Below are 24,828 nucleotides of genomic sequence, written 5' to 3'. Positions count from 1 at the left end.
GTAGGAGAGAGACATGAAAGATAAATAATGGTGGTACTGGTAGGAGGAGAGGAGAAAGAAGAAAAAGAGGAAGGAGATGAGAAAAATGTTCGTAGTGGTTGGAGGTGTGGCTGGAGGTGGTACGAGGAGATGATAGCCGAAAATCATGACCACAAATGGGAAGATACAAGGAAGAAGAAGTTTTGTTGCTTAAGAAAACCTGAAAACATAATTTTTTCTTGTTTTTCGAAAGTGCTGGCCTTGAGCATTTGTTTTTGTATGCTCTCGTTTTTCTTTCGGTTACCACTCCCTCTCTTCTTTTGGTATATAAAGTTTCTTTTATTCTATAAATTTTTTAATTGAGAATCTAAAACAAAGACATTGAAGTTCAGAAGTGAGAAATCAACATTTACTCATACATGAGGGACGCCTCTAGTTAGTTTCTCTAGGATGTACAATACTCGAATGTCAGTGAACATTATTTATCTAAGCGATTAAGCTTAAACTCACACTAGACAAGTTTGCACTGGTTATGATTCCACGTAACATAGCAATTAAAATTGGTACCTATATTGATTATTTGGGTGAAACAAATAATATCTAACTACAAGTTATATAAAACACTAATTATGATGATTGCTTGAGCTTAGTGAACGACTGAACCCAACTCTCACTGAAGCAAAAACACATTTTGTATAAATTTTGTTAATGACACAAATTCTAATACTTCGTATGGTGTGAGATATAAAGAAGACTAGTTGTACACCTCTCGTAAGTGCATATCCAAACATGTCTGTACCCGACAGACACGGACACGGTTGTGTGAGTCAAGGGAGTCATTCATAAATCATCAAAAGATAAGGGTTGATTAATGATATTATTATAATACTAGGACTAGATACTAAATTACCATCAGTGTAGTAAAGAAAAGTGAACGTTAGGAGAGAGAGAGAGAGGGGGTAGAGAGAGAGACTTAAAGTTGTGTCCGTGAACTGGATTGAAAATGTGGGTTGCTTTTCAGGAAATAAACCACTTCCAAGGCAAGCAACGAAGTTAAGAAGAAACCCTAAAAAAAGTTTCTCAACTCGAAGATGATCTCCTACTTATTAACAGGTGATCAGATCGATTTCTCTCTCTCTCTCTCTCTCTCTCTCTCTCTCTCTCTCTCTAAATTAAACTTAAATGTCGCTGTTTCTAAAACGTCATCTACTTTCATTTCCTTCCTTTCAGAACAATCTATTTCTTAATCTTACTCCTTTTAGATTCTCCGTTTATTCGGTCTTTCAATGGCGTCTGAACTAATAATTACTATTTTCTTATCATTTTTAAGAGTGATTTGAGAAGAAGCTCAATTTGATGGCGTCAAAACAAGGTCCTAAATCGAGGAAATCAAGTTCAAGTTTTGCTAAATCTGTAAATTCTCCTTCTTCTTCATCTACTTCGACTTCAAAACAGATACAGGAGACATCTGTTGATTGTTATAGCTCCCCTGCTTCTACATCAGCTCCAAGCAAAGCTCAACATATGATGTACACTGAAAGTGTTCCCCTTGATATTGAGAGATCTAAAGAAAATGTCACTGTTACAGTTCGATTTCGTCCACTTAGGTGCTGCTCTTTAATTCCTAAATTGCTTATCATTTGTAATTCTGTACCACTTTTTAGTTACTGGGTTTTAGTGATAATGAAAATTCATATTTTCTTAATAGCCCAAAGGAAATTCGACAAGGGGAGGAAGCTGCATGGTATGCGGACGGAGAAACTATTGTGCGGAATGAATACAATCCTTCAATAGCTTACGCTTATGGTATGTTACTCGTGGCATTCGCTCATTTCGCATCCTGTTTCCTGGAATGGACAAATTTTTTGTTAAAGATGAAAATTGGAGAATATATTAGCCCACATTTGAGATTCTTGTATAATTACTTTAAAATTTACGTACTTCTTCATTTCTTGCTAAGAGACGGTTTCCCATGCTTTCTAGCAAATTGGAAAATCAACGAGATAAACGGTTTCTGGGTTTACTCCACTGTACCCCTTTTTACCCATTCCGCATTTACTTATACTATATTACTATGTATAAAACTTTCTTGATAAATAGAAATTTAGAGAGGCAGATCAAATGGTTCAAAATTGGCACGCCGAGAGGGGTTCAGTTGATGGGTGGTCTAAATGTTCTGCCTCTTTAGCTGCCTGTGGCTGAGTTGTTGTGATGGGTCATGATTATTTTGCTACATAAACTAATGCTTATAACATTAAATTATGAAATACTTCGATGAAGCATTATCCGTTACCTTGTTATTTTCTTTTTTCATCTCTTTTTTCACATGAATGTTGAAGACCCTGAATCCTTGTTGATGTTTGATTTTCTGACAACTTCTAAATCAACTCACGTATAGTGGTCAATAGTCTTGTATCACGGGAGTGTTAGTTCGGGGGAAAAAAATTCTTTCTCCCTTTAAACCATGACGATTTGCAAAGAAGGAAGTGAACGGTTCAGTTTTTGTCTTTATGTTTTGCTTACTTGAGTTTTCTCTCATTCCAGATCGAGTTTTTGGCCCTACAACAACAACACACCATGTTTATGATGTGGCTGCTCAAAATGTAATTGCTGGTGCAATGAATGGCATCAACGGTAAGTAATGATAAACTCATTATTTGAGTTTGTAATTTTGCTGGCAAAAGGGCTGTGAATCAAAATTAACGCATGCTCTAGAGTCTTATGGTCCCTGGTACAAAAAATTCTCGACATTATTCCCCTCACACATCTAGAAAGAAGCACCTAGTTAAATCTTAACAGATGACCAAAAACAAACTTCTAGAGACATCCTAGAAAAGGAACTTCAAGCAAAAAAAATATAAACTATAGAAGCACTGCTTATGACCTGCGCGACATTGTGCCATATCAAATAACGTTTTGCCTTTCCTGATTTGATTTTGAGTGGACAAATTGAAAACATTATGAAGGTTATAATTACTATTTGTATTCATATAGCCTTTATCTTTATCTTCGTCCTCCTTTTTGGAATAGGTACTATTTTTGCCTATGGAGTGACAAGCAGTGGGAAGACCCATACAATGCATGTAAGAATATTTATCTGTGTTCTCTCTCTCTCTCTCTAGCACACACACATACATGTATATACTCCTTTAAGACACCTCCAGTGAGGCACCCTTACTCTTTGTGACAATGATTACCAGATCATGCAAATAATCCTGATTTAAGGAGTGTAGTGCATATTCATTTGATTCTTTAGAGTTGACCAAGTAAATAGTTTAATTCTTTTGGGGCCGCGAGTTCCTACAATTCCCTGATTTTTATGAGATGATCTCCATGCGAAGGAGGTCCTAAATGGTTATCTCCATTCATTAAGTACCAGTGTTTGATATGTTTGATATATGGCGCTTAATCTGTAGACCACGTAATCTAAGAGTGTAGGACTAACTATTTTTGGTGCACAAATTACAGGGTGATCAGAGGTCCCCTGGAATCATACCGCTGGCAGTGAAGGATACATTTAGTATAATTCAAGAGGTACTGTAAACTGGGCACTTTGTAGATCCTTATTAGTTATCCTAATTCCTAACTATATTAGCGTTGACCTCACATATTTTGTGCCCCAGACTCCTGACCGTGAATTTCTCCTTCGTGTGTCGTACTTGGAAATCTACAATGAAGTAAGGCTCTTCTAGTTTTCTTAAAATTTTCCTGGACATTCTTTATTTAATAATCTCGGAAATTTTGTGCTTTATAATTGATGTATGGTTCATGACATGTGATTTATATGCCAATGGTAGTTGTTATTGTTTCTACTTCATATTCCACAGCATGAAGCTATTCTACATGATGGAATATAAGCTTTTTTGTATGCATACCTTATCTTTGGGTAGCAACTTTTTTATTCTGCATTTGTCATTGTCAATTGGGTTTACCATGAATTCCATGAAATCTTTCGGCAATCAAGTGGGTGCTCTTGGAAGAATTCCAAAGGGTAGAAATCCAGTGATGTTGTTGTATATAGTCGTTCTTGCACTTGCTATTTTTGATAATCAACATAAAAAGGTGTAAGTAAATGATAGATGTTAACCTTTCTAAGATAATGCAACTCTTTTTTTTTCTCACAATAGTTCATCTTTCCTTATCATTTTACCATGTCTTTTGTGACAAGAACCAACAGAAAAAATTGCAAACCCAAACAACTACGCTACTTGCTTATGGTCGCGCGAACTATGTCTTTTGTAATACTCATATTATTGGTCATGACTGGGTGTAACTTTTCTTTCAATTTCAGGTTGTCAATGACTTGTTAAATCCTGCAGGCCAGAACCTGAGAGTTAGAGAGGACATCCAGGTGTTTGTCTATTTTAGTTCCTTATAAAGAAATTCAACAAGATATCAGTGCATTCAATATTCATGTCTTTGTATTTATAAATGTAGACTCCCGCTGAGTTCCTAACAATGTTTTAGACGCTGCTGTAATAGAACATATACATCTGTCTCTGCTACTAAATGTACTCGTTGAAGAATCACGAGTCACAACTACAATCAAGCAGATTGATTCTTACCTTATAATATTCGGTTCTTCATAAAATAAATATAGGATTAACACATACTGACTAGCAGAAAACAAGTATCAACTCACTTGGAATTTTAGCTTTAGGAAGTAAAGTGCTATCTTAATTCGGTGATCAAGAATGTGTATATTTCTTGATACGTCAAGCAGAGAATGTAACTAATTCAGAGAACTCTGAATTATTTCCACGGGAGTTATTATTTTAAATAACGTACATTAAACTACATGTAGGAAGTCGACAAGCTGGAACTGTAATATGGATTATGTTAGGTTCAGAGAATCTAAGGAGGGGGGATGTAAGAAATTGCCAGTCCTTTTGTGTTTATCTTATAAAATCATACAAAGTGCTAACCATTAGTATCAGTACATGTTTTATGGAGTATAGTAGTTTTGTTTAGATTACCCATTAAAGGTAATCTTACTTTATGAAGCAAAAGGAACTGAACATCTCTGGAAGCAAGCTGAAACATCTGTATCTTTGCGTATCTTCCGGAAATTAGATAACAATGTTTGAAACACCTCAAGAAAGAACTTTATCTGGATTAGTATGGACTAAATAAGATACTTTATTGGAAGTTAAAATGTACTAAATCAGTATATTTGAAATCTCTGGTTGCTTTTGCTTTCTAATCATTTTGAGGTAGCTGGGAAAACAATAAAGAGTAACTCCGACTTAAGTGATAAAAATAGAAAAGTTCAGAAGTTCACTTTTGAATGTTACGAGTTTAATAAACAGATGTACTTTGCAGCTGTGTGTTGGGAGGCAGGGCTGTATTTCACATATCTTAGTAGTACATCGTACTAACCAAGTATAGTGTTTGTATCTGGAGTTACCAACTTAGAAACCTTTGTTCGTTGTGTTTTGTTATATCTCTGTGGGCTTAGGTAAGCAATAAGCTAAATGAGAATGAACTTTTGACTTAAATGAGTCGTTTTGTTGAAAATATACTCTTTGAATCCCAGAGCCTCTTCAAGTTTGAAAGTAATTACGAGGAAAGGTTGAGCAGTAAGCTCGTATGTCGTGTTACATTTTTCCTTTTTTATTAGTGGGTTTTCCGAAAAGTAATAACTAGTTTTTTTTTCTCCTAGTTCCCGATTCCTTGAACAACCTCTTGTAGTTGATATATTTCATATTCTATAACTTTTTATGAACTATTCAGCCTATACTCCATTGGCCTACCAGGAATTAACTACTGTGATGGCTGTAGGGCACATTTGTTGAAGGTATAAAGGAAGAAGTTGTACTATCTCCTGCACATGCCCTGTCTCTAATAGCAGCAGGAGAAGGTGGAAGCTCTATCTATTTTATCTTTACTTAATTTATTCCATATTCTTTTACTACTTATGCCTAGTACCAAGCAAATGTTCTACTTTAAGTTTATTTCCCAATTGATGAAGTGTTTCTTCAGTTAGGAATTAATGGTTACTTTTGCCTTTTTAGACGCATGCTAAAAATGTGTCTTTGAGATGCTTCTTACATCTCTATGTTTTACTATAATACTATGTTTTTTAGATTGAGTTATTATACTAAGCTGGCTTACATACGTAGGTCTTTGTTCCTATGGAAAGTGTAGTGTTAACGTGTAAGTTGGTTGCGTTTTGAACTTTTGACCAGGCTTAATGATAAATATTTGTCTTGAACAACAGCACACAGGCATGTGGGATCAACCAATTTTAACTTGCTCAGCAGCAGAAGCCATACAATATTTACACTGGTATATTAGTTATACACTTCAGACATGTAATTTTGCTTCGATCAAGTTTCTTTATTTTCTCTTACATTCTTACTCTTATACTTTCCATACACAAACAAAAGATAACATATAGATCATAAAGACATTCCCAAAAGAAGTTATCATATCGCTATTACCCCGAATTTGGCAATCTCGCCCTTCGATGCTGCGGTTGATATAAGAAAATTTCACAATTATCAAATCTCCAGAGGCATGCACCATCTAGCAATTCAATTATCAAATTGCAAAATATGTTAAGGTTCCTAGACTACAGTAAGTGTAGGATCTGGGTCTAATTATGATATGGGAGTTCCCAATTGATCGAAAGAGTACGGTTACCAAGTAATAAAGCAGATATCAACCTGGTTTATCTCAGACACAACACATTTTTTACCATGTATATTTAATTACTTCCTATATCTTCTATTTTTTTTTTAAAATTATTTATTTTATATGATATTTTTCCATGTATAAGTTTGTCCGTTCTTAAATCTTTCATCCTTAACCATATTACACTTTCTTAAATTTTAGTTTTCGAAAAAAGAAGAACTTTCTTAAATTTGAAATTTACATTTTTTACTTTGTAATATCCCTTAAAAGTGTTTTTCTTCTCTTTACGTGATAATTTTTATTGTAGTCCATTAAAAAAAAAAAGTCTTTATATATGTGTTGTTATCTCGTTGACAGACAATAGAGAGTAGCCCATGCGGCGAGGACAGCGTAGGTGAAGCAGTTAACCTGTCACAACTGGTGAGTCTCACAGGCTATTTACTTTAGACGTCTGTTTGCTTATTTATCGACTAGTTTATAAAATTTTCATCCATAAGTTACTTATCTTGTTTGTGGTTAATATATTTCATACATAAATTATTCTGTATATACTCGGTTGGTATCTTACGTTGCATGTTACTTGCAGAACCTCATCGATCTGGCAGGTTCTGAGAGCTCTAGGGCTGAAACCACTGGTGTGCGACGAAAAGAAGGAGCTTACATTAATAAAAGCCTACTAACTCTTGGAACTGTAAGGATTGAATTTATCTACAGAATGATTCTTGTAGTACTTGTTTTGAAACTACACAGCTGTTAGTTTTCTGCTGATATAGAGAAAGTTTGAATGGAATGTCACTGAGATCCTTCCCCAGGGTGTGCACAGCCCTTGGGCTGGCGAGTGCCTCAACCCTTGCCGTGCAACATAGGGCATCCCAAGGGCAAAGCTCGACAATGGGGGTGAATGGGAAGCTTCCAAGAGTTGCCCAATTCATCCCTGTCGTGGGAAACTGAAGAGGCACGTGGTAGGCCCCTCGGAGCCACCTTAGGCCAAAAAATCGAAAAATCCCCAGCTTATGCCCGACACTTGGGGAAGCATCTGCGAAGGTTTGCGAGCTGCTGGGTTCACAAGTAAACACAAAATTAGATGCTCAAGGCAAAACTGTACAGAATTAACTGATTCATATGATACACAAGTATTTGTTATTAAGTGATTTTCTGGGATAGCCAACTCATAGTAGTTTTCTTACATTCCTCCACTTCCTACAAGCCATCATCAGAGTTCTTCTCACGATTTGTGGAGGCTTTTAACCGCATATAACTGCACTTCACGTTATGGGATAGGCAGTATTAGCAATTCTAGTATATCGTTTAATCAAAATTTTAATTATTTATTTTAGAAATCATCTTTAGGTAATTAAGCTGGTAAACTGATTGGTAGTTTGATGGATAGGTTTTTGAAGCGCGTAGACTGTAAAGAATGATAGACCACAGAAATTGGTGCTTTGTACATTAAACAAGTTATACTAAGACTTACCATTATATGTGTATTACAACTACACAAAAATCTGAAGATGCAGCTGAATAAGCATTAAGAAATGTAAACGAACTTCACGTCTCTACGAAATTCGAACGAATTAGATCATTAAAAAAATGAGAATCAAGTGAACTAGATTTAAAGATGTTCATCAAACATCAGTCAACCTTTAAGAAATTAGAGTAACGAACTGTTCTATTTGATAATTATTCTCTTTGATGCAGAACAATATCTCCAACATCCTGCTAATATGTGATTTTTAGAACTGCAGGTTATATCGAAATTAACAGATGGACGAGCTACACATATACCATTCCGAGATTCAAAACTTACTCGGCTCCTTCAGTCCTCTTTAAGTGGTCATGGACGTGTATCAGTAAGCTTCCGTTGATGTCCTGTTTGATCTAAGAATTGTGCTAATTGGACTAGGCTGACCAGCTCTTTTGTAAACTGCAGCTGATATGTACAGTAACCCCTTCGTCAAGTAATTCAGAAGAGACTCATAACACATTGAAGTTTGCCCACCGTGCCAAACATATAGAGATTCAAGCATCACAAAACAAGGTATACTTGTTAAGTATTAGCTACCTTTTGTTTCCTTACAGTTGTGAATGTCAGTTAATTGAAGTTTTTCTATTCTATTGTAGATAATTGATGAGAAATCTCTCATTAAGAAATACCAGAATGAGATTTTTAGCTTGAAAGAAGAGTTGGAACAATTAAAAAGGGGAATAATATCTGTTCCTGTGAAAGATGGAGATGATAATTTTGTTCTTCTAAGACAAAAGGTACACATATAATGTACTTAACTTTTATTTCTTTCTGTGAGCATGCAAATTGTGACTCTTTAGCTTGATTCTAATATCTCATAATAGTTGTATCCCTTATCGGGAATCGTTTTGATGCTATGAATTCTCTTACTATAGTTGTAAACTAGACTAGTAGCAAAAAGGATTCTCTGAATGGCTGATATTTGGGTACTTAAAAAAAGGAAGGAGATCTAGAGGATCTTTTTTCCTAAGAGTCTCAGGCCATTGCATTGGAAAGTAAAAAGGTTTTCAAGATTTTCCTACCGGGAGGGGAGAATTAGGTAAACTCTATTGATTGCATCTTTCTCCAGTCCAGACCACCTGAGAAAATCATGAAATAGGGCTTCAATTGTACAACTACAAACCTCCAGCACTCCTTTCATTTGGTGTTATTTCGTAGTTCTTGTTCCGTGAAGATGCTTTGTTAGTGCTCCATTTTCCGTGAGAGTACTGAATTTAAACCTACGCTTGTGAGATAGCTGTCCAAACACTGAAAAGGAATATATAGATTCTCGGGAAGAGAAGCCATGCTGATCTCTTACTGCCCGCATCTCACAAGTTTCCATCACATAATTTATTTGGTGCTATGGTAGATATACTTGTAAACTTCAGTTTTCTGTTTCCCAGAGTTGTGCCAACTGGACAAAAAATTGGACTCCTAACACAATTATAGCAGTGACTCGGTACTAATTAATGGTTATAATGTAGCTATATATCAACATGTTCTTGAGATATGAAGAACCCCAAATTGTCAATTTGGTTTCATGAATCTAACTAACCTATCTTATTTAAGATAAACCATCTTGGCTATTTATGTGATAGACAACAAACCATCTAAATATTTTAGATTTTACTATGTCTAGAGTTTGTCCAGAGGCTTGTGGATTTTACTATGTCTAGAATCTCTGATAAGTGACATAGAGTATCAATACATGATGCCCGTTATTTGTGTTGGAAAAGTGGATCACAGCTCGTAGTGAAATGTACATGTCGAGCTTTGTTCTCTGATGCAAGTTTGGTTAAGTAAGAAGAACTATAATTATGTTTTAATGAAACAACTATTATTATAATAGCACTCCTTCAAACAATTAAGGTGTAATTATAATAGTTCTGATACCAATGAGGAGACAAAAATTAGTCTGAATAATAGCAACGATTTATTTGAATTTCAATTTTCTGAGGCTTTCAATGTATTTATCTCTTTTTAGCTAGGGATTATGAGATTATCCTGGCAACCCAGTTGCCAATCTTATCCATATTCCGCTAATATCATAATCATTGCACTATTGCAGCATATGTTTCCGTTCATGAGAATATGTGTTTCACTTGTTTAAACTGTTTTGTTGTTATGATACGAAAAGCTAGAAGATGGCCAATTCAAGCTGCAATCGAGGTTGGAAGAAGAAGAAGAGGCTAAAGCTGCTTTGCTTGGGAGGATACAGCGGTTGACAAAACTAATTTTGGTTTCCACGAATGCCACACAATCAACAAGATTTCCTCAACGTCCTGATCTTAGAAGAAGGCATTCTTTTGGAGAAGAAGAGGTTTAGTGTTTGATCTTCTCGACTGACTTTCCTGATCATGGTCCAATAAAACAGAGTATTTTCTTAGTACATTTGGTTACATTCCACTTTGGATTAACCATTTGTTTGCTAATTTTGGACTTCCATCTTAAATTTATTTGCTCAAGTAGATTAAGAGTATCAAACTTTTGTCTTATTTTAGTGGCGATGATTGTGCAGCTTGCTCACCTTCCTTACAAGAGGAGGGACTTGATCTTGGATGAGGAAAACATTGACTTGTATGTTTCTCAAGATGGCAATGGTGAAACTGCAGATGATTCTCTCAAGGAGGAAAAGAAGACTAGGAAACATGGATTGCTCAATTGGTTCAAGTTGAAGGTATGCAAAAATCCCTCTTAAATTTGTGTCGGCAGAAATACTAATTTGAAGATAGTGCTCTGTCTTTTTTGCTTCTGCGAATCTATCTGAATCGTTTTCAAATAGCAATGTAGGCAGTAGGCACAATAAATGATCCAATTTTATGCAATGCAAATACACAATAGGTTTAGTACTTCGGAGAGAAACTGTTGTAAGATGCGGACTCTGTTTGTGTCATGTTGTGTCCGCTGCTTCAGTTGATCTGGAGATTAATTGAAGATAGTACTCATTACTTTGATAGACTAGTCTAATTCTTTTTTATGTAGTTATATAGTAAATAAATATTTGTGGCAAATGGTAAGTAATTAAGCATGGCTGAATATTGTTCTGGATTTTATTTTCCACTACCTGATAGAATTTATTGCGATAAATACCAAACGTAGAATATGAATTGAATGTTAGGATGCATAATTAGCACAGCCCAGAGTGTTTGGAATGGTGTCATTTGATGGTACATAAGCTATTTACAATTGTATTGGAACGATATCCTTCATTTTGGTCGCGGCGTCCTTATTTGTATTAGTTGATATCTTTGGATAGCTCTGGGAAAGCTAGCAAAAATAAGGCTACTGTGGGTTCTGACTGATGCTTACCTGATTTATATTTAATTGTATTGTTCAGAAACGAGATAGTAGTTCAGCGACACTGACAAGCACAGACGGTGATAGATCAAGTGTTTCAAAATCAATTACTGCACCTTCAACCCCTCAAGCAGAGAGCGTAAATTGTCCTGTGGAATCAAGGGTCTCCACTTCTTTACTTGCAGAGAGTATTCCTTCAGAAGATCTTCTATTGGAGACGAGACAAGATGGAGATGTTGCTGACGATGACTTTTGTGGACAACAAACGCCATTGGTATGTTGTTTTACCTTTAGTTACTATATTTTCTGTTCTCCCAAAAAAATGAATCCATGGTTGGTGTATTATTTGAGGTTTTAGTATCTTTTCCTTTGAGTATTAGTCTTCGTGAAGCAAATAAGTAACTAATGTACGGCAACTGGGGAAGTGAATAAGCTTCTATTAAGATACTTATAGATGGATTCAAGTGAACTCCTTTTATGGTCAGTTTGGTGAAGACAAGAATGTTTTCCTACCACTGGTTCACATTTCAAATGATGTGGATGGAGGATACACAAGAGGTTCTGATGGAATATCATACCTGAAGGAGGCAATCTGGATTCTAAAACTGTGTTATCCGTGTTCATTTTGTGAACTTGGCAAATGTGTACATATTGGTTCCTTGTCCTCAACTGCCAATCGATGCTTCTTCTTCACATACTTTTAGCTATAGAATTTGTGTTTCTTGGCACAAGGTACTAAATACTTGGTTATTTTACTGTTTCCTCTTCCTAAAAAAAATGTAAATTTGTGGTATCCGTGTGGTTGACAGTGCACTGTTGTCCATTAAGCATGGAAACCTTGAGACTACTTTCCAGTATTAACAAAAATGACTGTTGAAGTAAGTAGATACTGTAAATTTTGTTACTTTCTGTTGTCTAGTTTTTATTGCCTCTAGTTAGCCATCAGTATCTTCCTAAGGGAAAAAAATTCAGAAGCGGTCATGCCCTAGATTCACCTACAATTGCTTGTCGCTTGTAAATTTAGCAGGGATCTTGGATGTTGACATCTCAAGAGACTTGATGAGAACAATGTATGGCTTAATGGTTGTCTTAGCTACTCACCCACTCATATTTTCCTGGACTCATAATTTTCTCTAATCCCTTCAAGTTGGAGTGTATTGCCTAAAAAATTGTTGTGGATGCCACATTTATTTAGCTATGCAATTGGATGCTAAAACTTGCTGGTCAGGACGTCCTCCATTTTTTCTTTATTTTCTATCTAATGTTCATATTTTTTTTTTATCCCAGACTAGCATTAAAATGATAGACCAAATCGATCTTCTAAGAGAGCAACAAAAGATTTTGTCTGGAGAGGTAGCACTTCATTTAAGTTCTTTAAAGCGGTTGTCGGAAGAGGCTTCAAGTAACCCCAGGAAAGAACAAATTCAGGTATTTGTCGCAACTCCTTGTCCTTCAAATTGTGTCACCCTCTTTGTGCTCTAAGAGCAGTATCCTGAAATTCCTTCATACTTTAAGGTGGAGATAAGGAAACTTAATAACGAAATCAAGGTGAAAAACCAACAGATAGATTCCCTTGAAAAGCAGATTGCTTCTGGCATTCTAGCTTCTCACGACAAGATGGATACATCAGAGCTATCACAGGTAATAACTATTCTTTATATTCTTTATTTCTTATTTTACTTCTATATTCCTAAAAAGGGAGAAGGGCGAATCAAAGCCGCGGAATTTGAAGTGGGTAATCCTAATTCTGATCCTACTCTCAATTTGTGCTGCAGTCTTTTGCTGAACTGGTGGGGCAACTAAATGAGAAATCTTTTGATCTTGAGGTGAATAACAAACTCAATTTCCCCATCTCCTGAAAGGCATAGATGGCATGATGATAGAAAGCTAATTTAATTTGAATGCCTCTGTTCTTCTTTTCTTAGATACTCTTTACCGGGTTAATTCAGTTTTCAACTAGAGAGATGTGGAAAACAAAAAGAACAGAAAGAAAATCTTGTTTCTAATGATGAACTGCATTATTATGTTGTCATTTGTCCGAAGATTTAATTTTGAATGTTCATGTTATATACTGTTTTAGGTGAAAACTGCTGATAACAGAATAATTCAAGAGAGACTCAATGAAAAGGTAAAGTAACAAGTAGGGGAAGTTAATCTGAAGCTTTTCTCTTAATAGTTTTCTAAATTAATTAAGAATTCGAAGATTTAATTTTGAATGTTCATGTTATATACTGTTGTAACATCATATCTTTTTCTATCAGATCTATGAATGCGAGTCATTACAGGAGGCAGTTGCTTCCTTGAAACAGCAGTTGTCTGATGCTTTGGAAATTAGGAATTCCAGAGAATTGATAGCTGAATATGACAGTAAAGATGGAACTTCCCAGGAAATTTCCATCAAGAAGGAAAATACAGTCTCCAGAGATCCGAATGTAGAGTTGCTGCTGCAAACGCAGGTTTAGTTCTCAGAACCTTTTAGCTAACGGTGTTCTTAATAATTATGAATTCCAGGTATTCAATACCGTGATGTTATTTTTTATAAGTTCATAGATCAGCCTACACGGAAAAAGTCTCGCCGCAATGGTCAGATGTTTTGTGAATTTTGATTAGTTTCTGACGTAGGACTTATTTTCCTGTCAACAATACAGCTTTGTTCTGATAATTTTGAGATTGCTTTGTTTTACCTTGAAATAGGCAGCCGAGCTGGAACAATTGAACCAGAAAGTAACTGAACTTACAGAAGCAAAAGAACAATTAGAAACACGAAACCAGAAACTAGCAGAAGAGAGTTCATACGCAAAAGGATTAGCATCAGCAGCTGCAGTTGAACTAAAGGCATTATCCGAAGAAGTTGCCAAACTTATGAACCATAATGAGAGGCTCACTACAGAGATATCAGCGTTAAAGAGTTCACCAAGTCAACGTAGAAATAGTGGTGGTGGTGGTGGAGGCAGGAACGGAAGAAGAGACAGCTTCGGCAGTAAGCAGCAAAACCAAGTGGGAGGATCTATAGCAGAAGTGAGAAGAGAACTCACAATAAGCCGAGAGAGAGAAATGTCATATGAAGCTGCATTATCTGAAAAGGAACAAAAAGAAGCTCAGCTTCAAAAGAAAGTAGAAGAATCGAAACAGAGAGAAGCTTATCTTGAGAATGAACTAGCAAACATGTGGGTACTCGTAGCTAAGCTGAAAAAATCAAATGGAACGAATGAATTTGATGAACCTGCAGAATTGGGAAGAGAAACTGAGAGACTGGATGACTTCAAGATATGGGATGATTCCCCAGTGAAGAAGGGCATTCAATAAGATTTGAGCTGATTTATTTTTGTGTTTTTTTGTATTGGTATTTGAAGAAGGTAAAATAAACCGTAGGAAAGAAAAGAATACAAGGAAAAAAGAAGTTCAAGTTTGTTTGGGCATCATGCTGTTGTGTAAAGGTTTGAAGTAATATCATTTTTTTTGCTCTCTCTCTCTCTCTCTCACTCTCACACTATCTATCTATGTATATACTTTTTATGGAACAGTCGAGATTTTTTTGAACCGTTGGATCGTGAAACTTGAGATGTTTATCAGAATAAATCGGAGGGCCTCCCTAAGAAAGTCCATTGTGTTTTATATCAAGATGAAAAGTGTTGGAGTCTCAGCAACTAAAATCTGGAGTTGGTTGCAGTTTGTTATAGTCGAGTAGTTATCGAGTAGGTTGTCGTGTTATGGTTTTACATCCCCTAACTTTTATCCCTTTTCTTATACTAGAATGATGGAGAAGCCTTTCAACCAAAAAAGAATAATGGAGAAGCACCAAAGCCACCTCAGAAATTGTAGCTTTATATAATTTTTATCTTTTCTCTTATACTAGAATGATGTAGAAGCGCCTAAAGGAAAAAAAGAGAATGATGGAGAAGCGCCAAAGCCAACGCACAACTCGTAGTTTTATATAACATGTATGCGAGAAACATTGGTTTGTTTCTCTCCTTCACCTAACATGGACTTTTGTAATGTCATTTTCTTGATTATCGACAGTTGAAGTTGAAACGTCTCCAAGATGAGAGTAGGACGTATGAAAAATGGGTGTATTGAAGTAGTTTTTTCTTCGGTTTGGTAATGTCATTTTCTTTCTTATCAGCATTTGAAGTTGAAACGGCTCCAAGATGAGAGTAGGACGTATGAAAAATGTGTCTATTGAAGTAGTTTTTTCTTTGGTTCGGTAATGTCATTTTCATTCTTATGTGCAATTGAAGTTGAAACTTCTCCAAGACAGAGTAGGATGTATAAAAAATGGGTCTACCCTAAGAACTTTATGATGGGGCGCCCCATGGATTTGGTAATCCTGTCATGATTCTTCGATAAATGTCTGGAAGGTGGTGGTCGTCTACCACATAGAGTAGCAAGTTGGTGGATCCCAAGATCCACCATCTCATCGAAAAGGAAAAACAAAAGGATCCACCTATTCAATTATATTAAAGATAATGCTATGCTGACACAAACGGTCCGATACAGTTTTTGGAACAAGATTATCTAACCATTCATTTCATTTGTGGAGATACACATCTTTAAATCTCAAAAATAGTTGAGATTAAGAAGAGATTTATAAAAGTGAAACTAGTTGTAATTTAAATTATTTAACAGGACTGAAAAAAGTATATAGTGGGTGGCAAGTGATATGATTCTTGTCTTGCTATATCATAGTTTATCATCAAATCCTATACTATCTTATGCTCAAATGAAACCTAATAAGCCATAAATTAACCTGCACAAAGACAAAGTTAATCCTCTGCTATCTTTCAGATTTTTTTTTTTACCCATCATCACTTCTCTCTCTCACACATGACACATGGGGTGAATTTGGCTAACATTTGATAATTTAACTTTAGCACTGGATTAAACTAAACTAATTTGACTGAGCTTCTTTCACTTGCTTCAAGAATCCAAGAAGGATGTTCTCATTTTCTTTTCTGAAAGATCCTTTTAAGATAGACTTTGTAAGAATAAACAAAAGAGTACTACATTTCCTCCTTTTAGGGTTTCTTAATATGGATGAAACTCTTCTTTTTACCCTTTTGTAAGAAGAAAAACAAATTCTAAATAGTGGCCTAATCAAACTTTTTTTAAACATCAAATCTTAAGAAATAATTGTAACGGTGGAATCGATTGAATGTAGCTATATACAATCATTAGTTTTTAACAAGATTTATCTAATATATATAAGTAGGGGATTCTGACGGGTGGTGATTATGAAAGATAAATTCGAGTAGGGAACACAATGGCAATGTTTAGTAATGTTACTAAACCATGATCGATGATAAGAAGACATAGGAATTGAGACAATAAACAAGAAAAATTCATGCAACTCAGTTGAACGACTGTGAATTACTATACACAAAAACAAACGAAGATTAGACAATGTGTTCATCACATGTGGGACCAATTTGTTGCAACCAAATGTATGCAACTCATAGATAATTATTACCTTAGAATTCACTCTAATCTTGTTAGAGCAATTAATTATGTGTCTTAGTTTCACATGACTTCTACTTATATAATCACTTAAATACTTGTTAGATAATAACTTAGAAAAAATTCTTAAATATTGAAATAACTCAAGTAATCTATTAACTCATACCTATATGTAGTGAAACAAACACATCCAATATTTCATTTTAATCTGTCAAATGAAAATGAAGATAAAGCTTATTGGGAGGTGACTCTAACAAAAAAAAAAAAAGTATAGGAAGGTGTCCCCCTTTCTGAATTAAACTTTTTCTTAGGTCATTCTTCACTAGTTGGAATCCAAGGTCGGTCTTATGTGGCAGTATCTTATTTGTCAAAATTCTGTGTATACATGACCTAAAAGAACAATCACCGTCCCTCTTTAGGGGAAATTGGAAGTATTAGGGATTGGACTGTCAAAAGTTGGAATCTCTCCATTAAAATAAAGCCACACATCCCAAAATCACTCTTGACCTTTCACTTGCATAATTTTATAACTAACTTTATATCATAAAAATGTGTCCCTTGGTTTTTGGGATAACTAGAGATAGATCCTATAATTTAACTCAAGTTTTGGTATAACAGGATTGGATTTTATTACAAAGTTTTCGGTTGAAAACCGTAGTTAGTGAATTAACCTTACTGAAAGTAATACGGTAGACTGAATGTTTATCACTCCAACTATTAAATGATTGTCCCTTCATAAAGGACCTCCAAACTAAATTAGACTACTAATTAATCGAGTTCAGCATTCGAGTGATTAATAACTTAAAAAGTCAAGAGTCAAAGGGACGCATCTGTAATTTCATAAGTGGTAGGGAGACATCTCTAATAAAGCCATAATGAGGGAGGTGAGTCAAACAATAAACCCTTGATCAAATAACTCCTTCCCTATATATACAAACACTACATGACCACTTTCCTCTCAACAAGTGTCTAGCTGCATAAGTTACTTCTCTCCCTAGAATCATCAAATCAAGTACTCAATCTTCACAAAACCCTCCTCCTCTAAACCACTTCACTATTTTTCATTTTTCTCCTCACTAGACTTGCATACAATATGGCTGGTAGTGATTACTACTCTTCTAATTCATCTCCTCAATTACCAATCCACTTGTGTTTCTTCTTTATAATACTCTTCTTGTTCATGGGTTTATCTTGGTATATCAACTATGAATCCATTTTTGAAGATTTAATGGACCAATTCAAACTAGTCCTCATGATTTCACCTCTCTTGTTGTTACTTGTTGTGCACTGGCTCTCAAGTGAAGATAGAACTAAAGTTCCTTTTCTTATTCAATTACCAGAACAAAAAGAATCCCTTCATAGAGCTGGTGGAACTCCTTGGGGCGTTGGGTTTGTTCTAGTACTTCTAATGTTCATGATCTCCTATCAATCTTACTTTCACGAACGTTGGTTTCCTCTCTTAAGTCGATAACCTAAGACCCATACGTAACAACAACGATGAAGATGGATTTACTGGTGTGGTTGTAGGCGATAACCGGTGAAGCGGATACAAAGTTTGTAATTATTTCAAGAGCAAAAGAGTGGGTTTTCATACTTGTTATTTGGATATCAAGATTTAGGCTGTTTTAGGTTTTTTTTTTTAATAGTTGCCTGTTAGAGTTTTGTGTAACTTTAATCGTTCTTCCATGTTTTTATTTTTGTAGTAGACTTAGATCTAGAAGCAAGTCTATTATGTGTTTTCAGCTAATAAAAATAAGTCTGAATTAAAAATAAGACTTGTTTTAAGATTTGATTTTACTAAAAAGATAAATACATGAGCAAGAACGTCTTATGTTCAAGTAATATTGAGAAATAAAATTTAGATGCAGACTTAAGGTCTATTTAGACAAGAACGGATGTTTGCACATCTTCTATTGTGTCTTACTTTCCGTTCGCATCGCATCGTAATTAAGCACTTTTAATTAGTTTCTCTGAATCTAAAATGTTTGAATTTTATGTTAATTAATTGTCTAACATGTAAAGATATCGATGAGTTTCAAATTATATAATTGATTGGGGTTTGAGTGATCGGCAGTCGGCACAATGATTTTTTAATAGAATTGCACGGTATTAAAGTACTTTTTTGAATGAAATTACGCATAAATTAGAACTTAATGATCATCTAGGTAGGGTTAGGTAGGCGATAAAGTTTGAGTAAGCTATATCACAAAAAAAAAATTCTCCAAGAAAACCTAACTTTCATATAACGGATAGAAGTCAATACTACTTTCAACTTTCATGAATCCATGATGGTCTATGAAGTATCTTTAAGGGTGGTAATTGAGAGAGAGAGAGAGGGAGAGAAAATCAACTAGTGGGTAGTCTTGTAGAGATAGAAAAATAGGTCGGCCAGTGGATGGTTCATCCTTGTTATCATGTTCTTTCACAAAATGGCGTGAAAAAGTTTTTTCCTTTTTGATATTGTGCCCTAACAGTTATTACATTCGAATAGCATTGATACATCATGAATATAATATGCAATACATCATGAATTTGAATGAGCACTGTAACGCTGATTTATACATCTTAGGCTCTAAAAGCCATATAAAGACCGACCCTTGGTCATTTTAAGAGGTCTAAAAGCCCATTTATTCATAGAATTTAAGATACTTATAGCATATATTATAAGAGACAAATTTTAATGATAAACTGCTTCCACCGAACTAGGTCCCAAGACCTTGTGGGCGTGACAAGGGAGAATGTCCAACAACTGCACCAAAAAGTGGTAGATAGTGAAACAAAATTTGGGTAAACTATCTTCTTTTTATAGGATTCATGTGTTAAGGGGGCGCTGTTAAAAATATATCATTATAGGTTATCACATATCTTCTTATTCAAAAGTTATGGCCCAAATTATCCAGTTAAAGCCATGAGGAAATGGAATTACAAAGACGCTCCTCCAGTTGGTGGAAAAGAAAATATATGTTGTGGATTTCAAATAAGCCTGTAAGATCTTAGGGAAGCTTCATAATAACTCACAAGGAGACAAACTCTCAGGAGTCTTTTGCGAGCATGAATTTAAACATTCTACACTACTGGCCTAAAGCCCATCAAACTACTTTATTTATACTTTTAATAACTCAAGTTTAATAAACTATAGGTTTTGCCTCGGTTGAAGATTGAACCTAAGAAGTACATGGTTTATCAACTGAGCTATCAGTCTTTGATATGTTTCAACAAAAAAAAAAAGAGCTATCAGTCTTTGGCAATTGGTCTCAATTATTTGACATTGTAATTATTGTTTTTAATATCTTGTATTGTTGTCTTCTTGGAATCACAATATTCAAATACAAATTTGCCCTTTTTCAAAAGAATTGCTCTCACTATCTATATCAACTACTTAGAAAAGTATTTTTTTTTCTGTAGTATATGATCACATAAGAGAGGGGATCACCAGCACCAATGCAAGTGTTGATACAATCGAACCTACATCTGTATTTTGACTTCTGACCTTCAGCAACACATGCAGCATAACATCTCTTTATGCAACTTCTTGCTCCTCCCATGTTTGCTCGTGTAACTGGTGTTATTAGCAACGGGAGATGCTAGAGTGCCCAGCTGACGTGAAATTCATTAAAAGACAAAGTTTTTTCAAAGTTTGACTACGGTGGGGACCGTTTTTGTTTCTAAATGAAGAAATTTATGTATTTTACTGGGCATTCTAGCATGGCACTCTATCATTCCTTATTAGCAACACCATCACAACAACAACTACCATAATTTTGGTAAGAGGTATAATCTTCCGCCTAGAGGTCAGGGGTTCGAGGCACACGCTGAACAATTCAAAAACAAAAAACTACTATCATAATTTTGAGAAAATCTTACTTCTTTTGATTATCCAGCTTAAATTTTGGTTAATTTAGAACAGTATAATTTATGTTTTTGCTAGTTATTTTGAGCTGTTGTGGTATTATGGATGGTTAAATCTAGTTGTATTTATAGAGATTTCATTACTTCTAGGATTTTGTATTTAGATATGCTCATCTCATATGAGAAAATCTTTTGCTTGTCTTAATAAGATTTTCTTGATTTGAACATTGTTTCTGTTTTATTAGAAAAAGAAAACTAGAATGACTATTTTGGTGACACATGATGTATGTACCTAATGACCTAAATACAACTTAATCTCAAATTTGCCTCGAGGGACCGCTTTTAACACTTTTAGGGAGCACCTTTGAAAGTCTTTTTGAATTATCAGTGTGTCCCGAACCCTTCACTTCTAAGGTGGTAGACTAAACCTCTAACCACTCTAACTAAGGGTTGTTGGCCAGCATCTTTAAAACTTTCCCATGGGATTTAGCACAATCTCTAACTAAGGTGTGAAAAATGATATTATGGGTAGAAAAAGTTAGCAAATCCTTGGGATTTAGCAAATCCGTTTGATTTTGCAATAAATGCAAATCTATGGGATTTTGTAGTTATTGTTGATTTTAGATTTGTGCATTGTCCAAGGAAATAGAGATTGTGTAAGAAATTTGGACATTATATTTCTCGTGAACTCTATAAATTATCGTTTTCCTTAACATTTCAGATCACTCGATAGTCGATACAATAATCGTTTCTTGAATTTGTTTGGTATAGTCGCGTAATATCAATTGCCGCCGGCAGTAGCAAGTCTACTGTCCGGCGGCCCAACTCACCGTTCGAATGCTGCCTGTGAGTTCAACATCTTTTTCATAGAATTTCATCATCTAGGATGGTGGTTTTATTTTTTGAACTCACTCCCCTGTTCTTCCTAGATGTCAAAATGGCGGAGGAATAAGTGGAGAAAAAGATACTTTTATTTCATATAGAGTTTCACAAAGCCTGTGAAATTTTGTATGAGTCATAATGACTTAAAAGCTCTCTCAATATTATTAGTCCTTTTATGAGTAAAACTAAACAGTAGTATAATAATGGTGAAGGAATTGGATGAGTACTGAGGTTGTGAGTGTTGTTTTAAAGAAAATCAGAACTGAGTAGCAACACCAGAAACCTTCAAGAACCTAACATGGATAGAGTTCACACGGATCTTTCTCCTGGTGGCCATGGGATCATGGAATGTCTTATTTGTCACAGTGATGGTTGACCTAGATGTGGGTGATGAAGGTGAGAAAGAAAAATTTATATGCAAGAGAATTAATGAGAAAGCTAGTAGAGGAGATGAAGTTGATTTGAAATATGTGTTTCCTTAAAAGCCATGTTTGCCGTGCAGGGATGAATTAGGATTCCAGGGAATAACAATTCCGCAATGTAATTTCTTTATTAATTGTTATGTTATTCGGTTTGGTCGAGAACAGATTTGGTATATATATAGTTGATGATATCAAAAGATTACTTGATTCCAAGGAAATGGAAATTTCAAGGCCACTCATCCTCTGGATTTGGGATTTCTCTTAGAAGAGAATATCATTACTAGTTGCCTTGTGATTTCTGATTTCTTTTTGTGTATCCAAACTAAAAGTGATTTGTGGGAGTCGTATCTCATTCCTGCACGCCAAACGTGGGCTCATAAAACAGAACGACATTGACAACAAGTCAGCAACAAGAAAACAACAACATCAAGTCAACTGTAGCAAATCTCGAGTCAGTAAGAATATGTGAGCAACAACAACCCGTAAGCAATAGTCAGCAACAACAAAATAGCAAAACAGTCAACGACAAGCCGATTTCATCATCTTCAAACAAAGTCGCGATCCTTCCTATTAGCAAGAGTCATTCGTTTATAGGAGCATAAGAATTGATTACTCTCTTGCATACCTAATATTATCTTTAATTTCTCCGTTACTAACTCTATAGATATCACCTCATGTAATACCTCAAGTAATTCTTAATGCGATCACCATTTCTTCAATTCATGCAATTATTTCACTTCAATCAACCCAATAAGCGAGAGGGGTCTAGGGTAGGGGCGGGAATAGGTCCGGACGGTCGGGAAACGAACACTAACTCAACTAATCCGGGCGGAGTGAGCACAAGTCTGTAAGTGTCCACTCCGGCATCTGCACAGAACGGGCGGACATTTTGGAATTTTCACCAACAAATTGTTCGTTCGTGACCGTTTTAATAGTCGGGCAACCCAGGTGTTAGTAGGTCGGGCATCGATCATTAACGAATAAATAAAGAATTTTTATTCGAAATTAAAACAGTTTAGTAGCTAAATACAACTTTCTAAACTCCCACTTCACAATTCTAAAAAGTAAATGTATACAAAATTAAAAGATAATTATTGAGATTTTTCATGGATTACGATCGGCGTATTGTGGATTCTAGGGTACTGGTGATATACAGTGATTTTGGAGGGGAGAGAGACTAGAGAAGTAGAGAGACGAGAGCAAGATTACAAAAAGTGATTTTTAGGGTTATATATTTTTACTCTTGAAATCTAGCTGTTGTTGCTAACCTTATAAATCTAAAGGCTTAAAATATATCATATAGGCGGGCGGGTATAACGGATAGGATAAATGGACGAGTATAGACGGGTTCGGTCGGACAGACTATATAAGCGGACGGATTCGGTCGGATTACCGAGTAAGGACCTGTGCCCGTGTCCGTCCGCTTAAACTCTTTCGGTCGGGTGGGTATGAATCGATTCGGGCATCAGACGGTCACAAACCCTTCGAATTCGGGCGGTCGTGAGTGGCTCCAGGACAAAATCCCACCCCTTGTGTAGGGTCTATAGCCCGCTCGAGTATATATAACTATATATAGATTTCTTTTGTTGAAATAATTATATATAGATATTGAATAACAAAAGTTAGCCCCTAATCAACAATCTTACTAAATTGTTTTAGCAATCTAGGCCTCAAATTCGAGACGTAGATACTATATTACCTTGAATAAAAATTGGTCCCCTAAATGTTTCTCAGGAAGAAACAATTTTGTTTCTTTTTTGTAAATATGCATTTGGTTTTTTTTCGAGACAAAAATATGCATTTGGTTTGAGTTAGTCGATCTTTTAACAAAATATTTGCCACTTAATTATAAATTTTGTTATGATTAAAGTTAAAAATAGGACGAAGTTCTTTCGAAAAGTTATATACTGTATACAGTTTTGTTAAATTTTTCATTTTACTCTAGTCTTCTCAAAGTAAATAAGAATTGACTCCTCTTAGAATAGGGATTCATGGGAAAACTACCTGTGCTTCTTTTTTTAAACCAAAAAAAAAAACACAGGTAGTTTTCCCACTATTTCCTATTCTAAGAGTAGTCAATTCTTATTTACCTGTGCTTCTTATGTAGTGTTTGTGAGAGTTTATTTTTATAATTTTTGGAATCTTAGTCCAACAATCTACTCCACATATTTAGTCTACCCTAATATTAATGTAGAATTTTAAGCCAAAATAATAATTAGAATGGATATTTAGTCCAAATTGACACATCTTTATAGAAAAAACAGATCTCTATCATTTCAATTTAATCATAATACCCATTATAACCTTTTATATAAGAAAAAACCCACTTTTGAAAACCAATCTCCAAAATTCTCTTTCTTTTTTTTCTCAGTTTTTTTCGCTTGATTTCAAATTTATTATCTGTTTCGCGATATACATGTTATTTAGTATCAGTTACGTATATTTCTACAAGAAAACACATTTAGTATAGTTAAAGTATGTCTAAAGGTCAAAGTTACAGTGTCTTTCTGTTTATTGATTCTTGTTTTGTTTCATAAATAACGTGTTATTTATTGATAAAGTTTTACTTTATTTCATTTTTTTTATATGTGTCATACATAACACATAATGTATCAACAATGTTTCTTCCAAAAGGGAAAAAGACTAAAATCCCATTTTCTGGAAAGATTGGACTTTAATCCCTTTCTGAATTTTATTTTGGACCTAAAAATCCGTGGACACAAATTTTTATTTATCTCACCATTTATGTTTTAGCTAGTTATTTTCGGCTTTTGTGGTATTATTGATGGTTAAATCTAGTGG

General features: G+C 35.0%; 2 protein-coding genes across 2 annotated transcripts; both read left to right on the top strand.

Annotated features, from left to right (window-relative positions):
• The first annotated feature begins 836 nt into the window (after positions 1-836).
• LOC147545754 (P-loop containing nucleoside triphosphate hydrolases superfamily protein) lies at positions 837-14,886 on the top strand. The gene is made up of 24 exons (XM_086638065.1): positions 837-1,092; positions 1,310-1,586; positions 1,688-1,785; positions 2,524-2,613; positions 3,010-3,062; positions 3,448-3,513; positions 3,603-3,656; positions 4,271-4,330; positions 5,761-5,839; positions 6,200-6,267; positions 6,973-7,035; positions 7,202-7,306; positions 8,361-8,465; positions 8,546-8,653; positions 8,737-8,877; positions 10,260-10,442; positions 10,641-10,799; positions 11,460-11,693; positions 12,707-12,847; positions 12,935-13,060; positions 13,195-13,245; positions 13,500-13,547; positions 13,681-13,875; positions 14,114-14,886. The coding sequence occupies exons 2-24, from the start codon at positions 1,336-1,338 to the stop codon at positions 14,723-14,725; spliced, it is 3,090 nt and encodes a 1,029-aa protein (XP_086494191.1). The 5' UTR covers positions 837-1,092; positions 1,310-1,335; the 3' UTR covers positions 14,726-14,886.
• A 2,944-nt stretch (positions 14,887-17,830) lies between these two features.
• Positions 17,831-18,762, top strand: LOC147545753 (oxidoreductase/transition metal ion-binding protein). The gene has a single exon (XM_086638510.1). It carries the CDS (start codon positions 17,967-17,969, stop codon positions 18,342-18,344), a length of 378 nt encoding a protein of 125 aa, XP_086494636.1. The 5' UTR covers positions 17,831-17,966; the 3' UTR covers positions 18,345-18,762.
• The last annotated feature ends 6,066 nt before the right edge of the window (positions 18,763-24,828 follow it).

Source organism: Eschscholzia californica, unplaced genomic scaffold (assembly GCF_041429995.1).
Source record: "Eschscholzia californica isolate CP2 unplaced genomic scaffold, dmEscCali1.0.p SCAF_4, whole genome shotgun sequence".
Classification (NCBI taxonomy): Eukaryota; Viridiplantae; Streptophyta; class Magnoliopsida; order Ranunculales; family Papaveraceae; genus Eschscholzia; species Eschscholzia californica.
The sequence above is the reverse complement of the archived record's forward strand: the minus strand, read 5'-3'. Positions and strand labels throughout refer to the sequence as shown.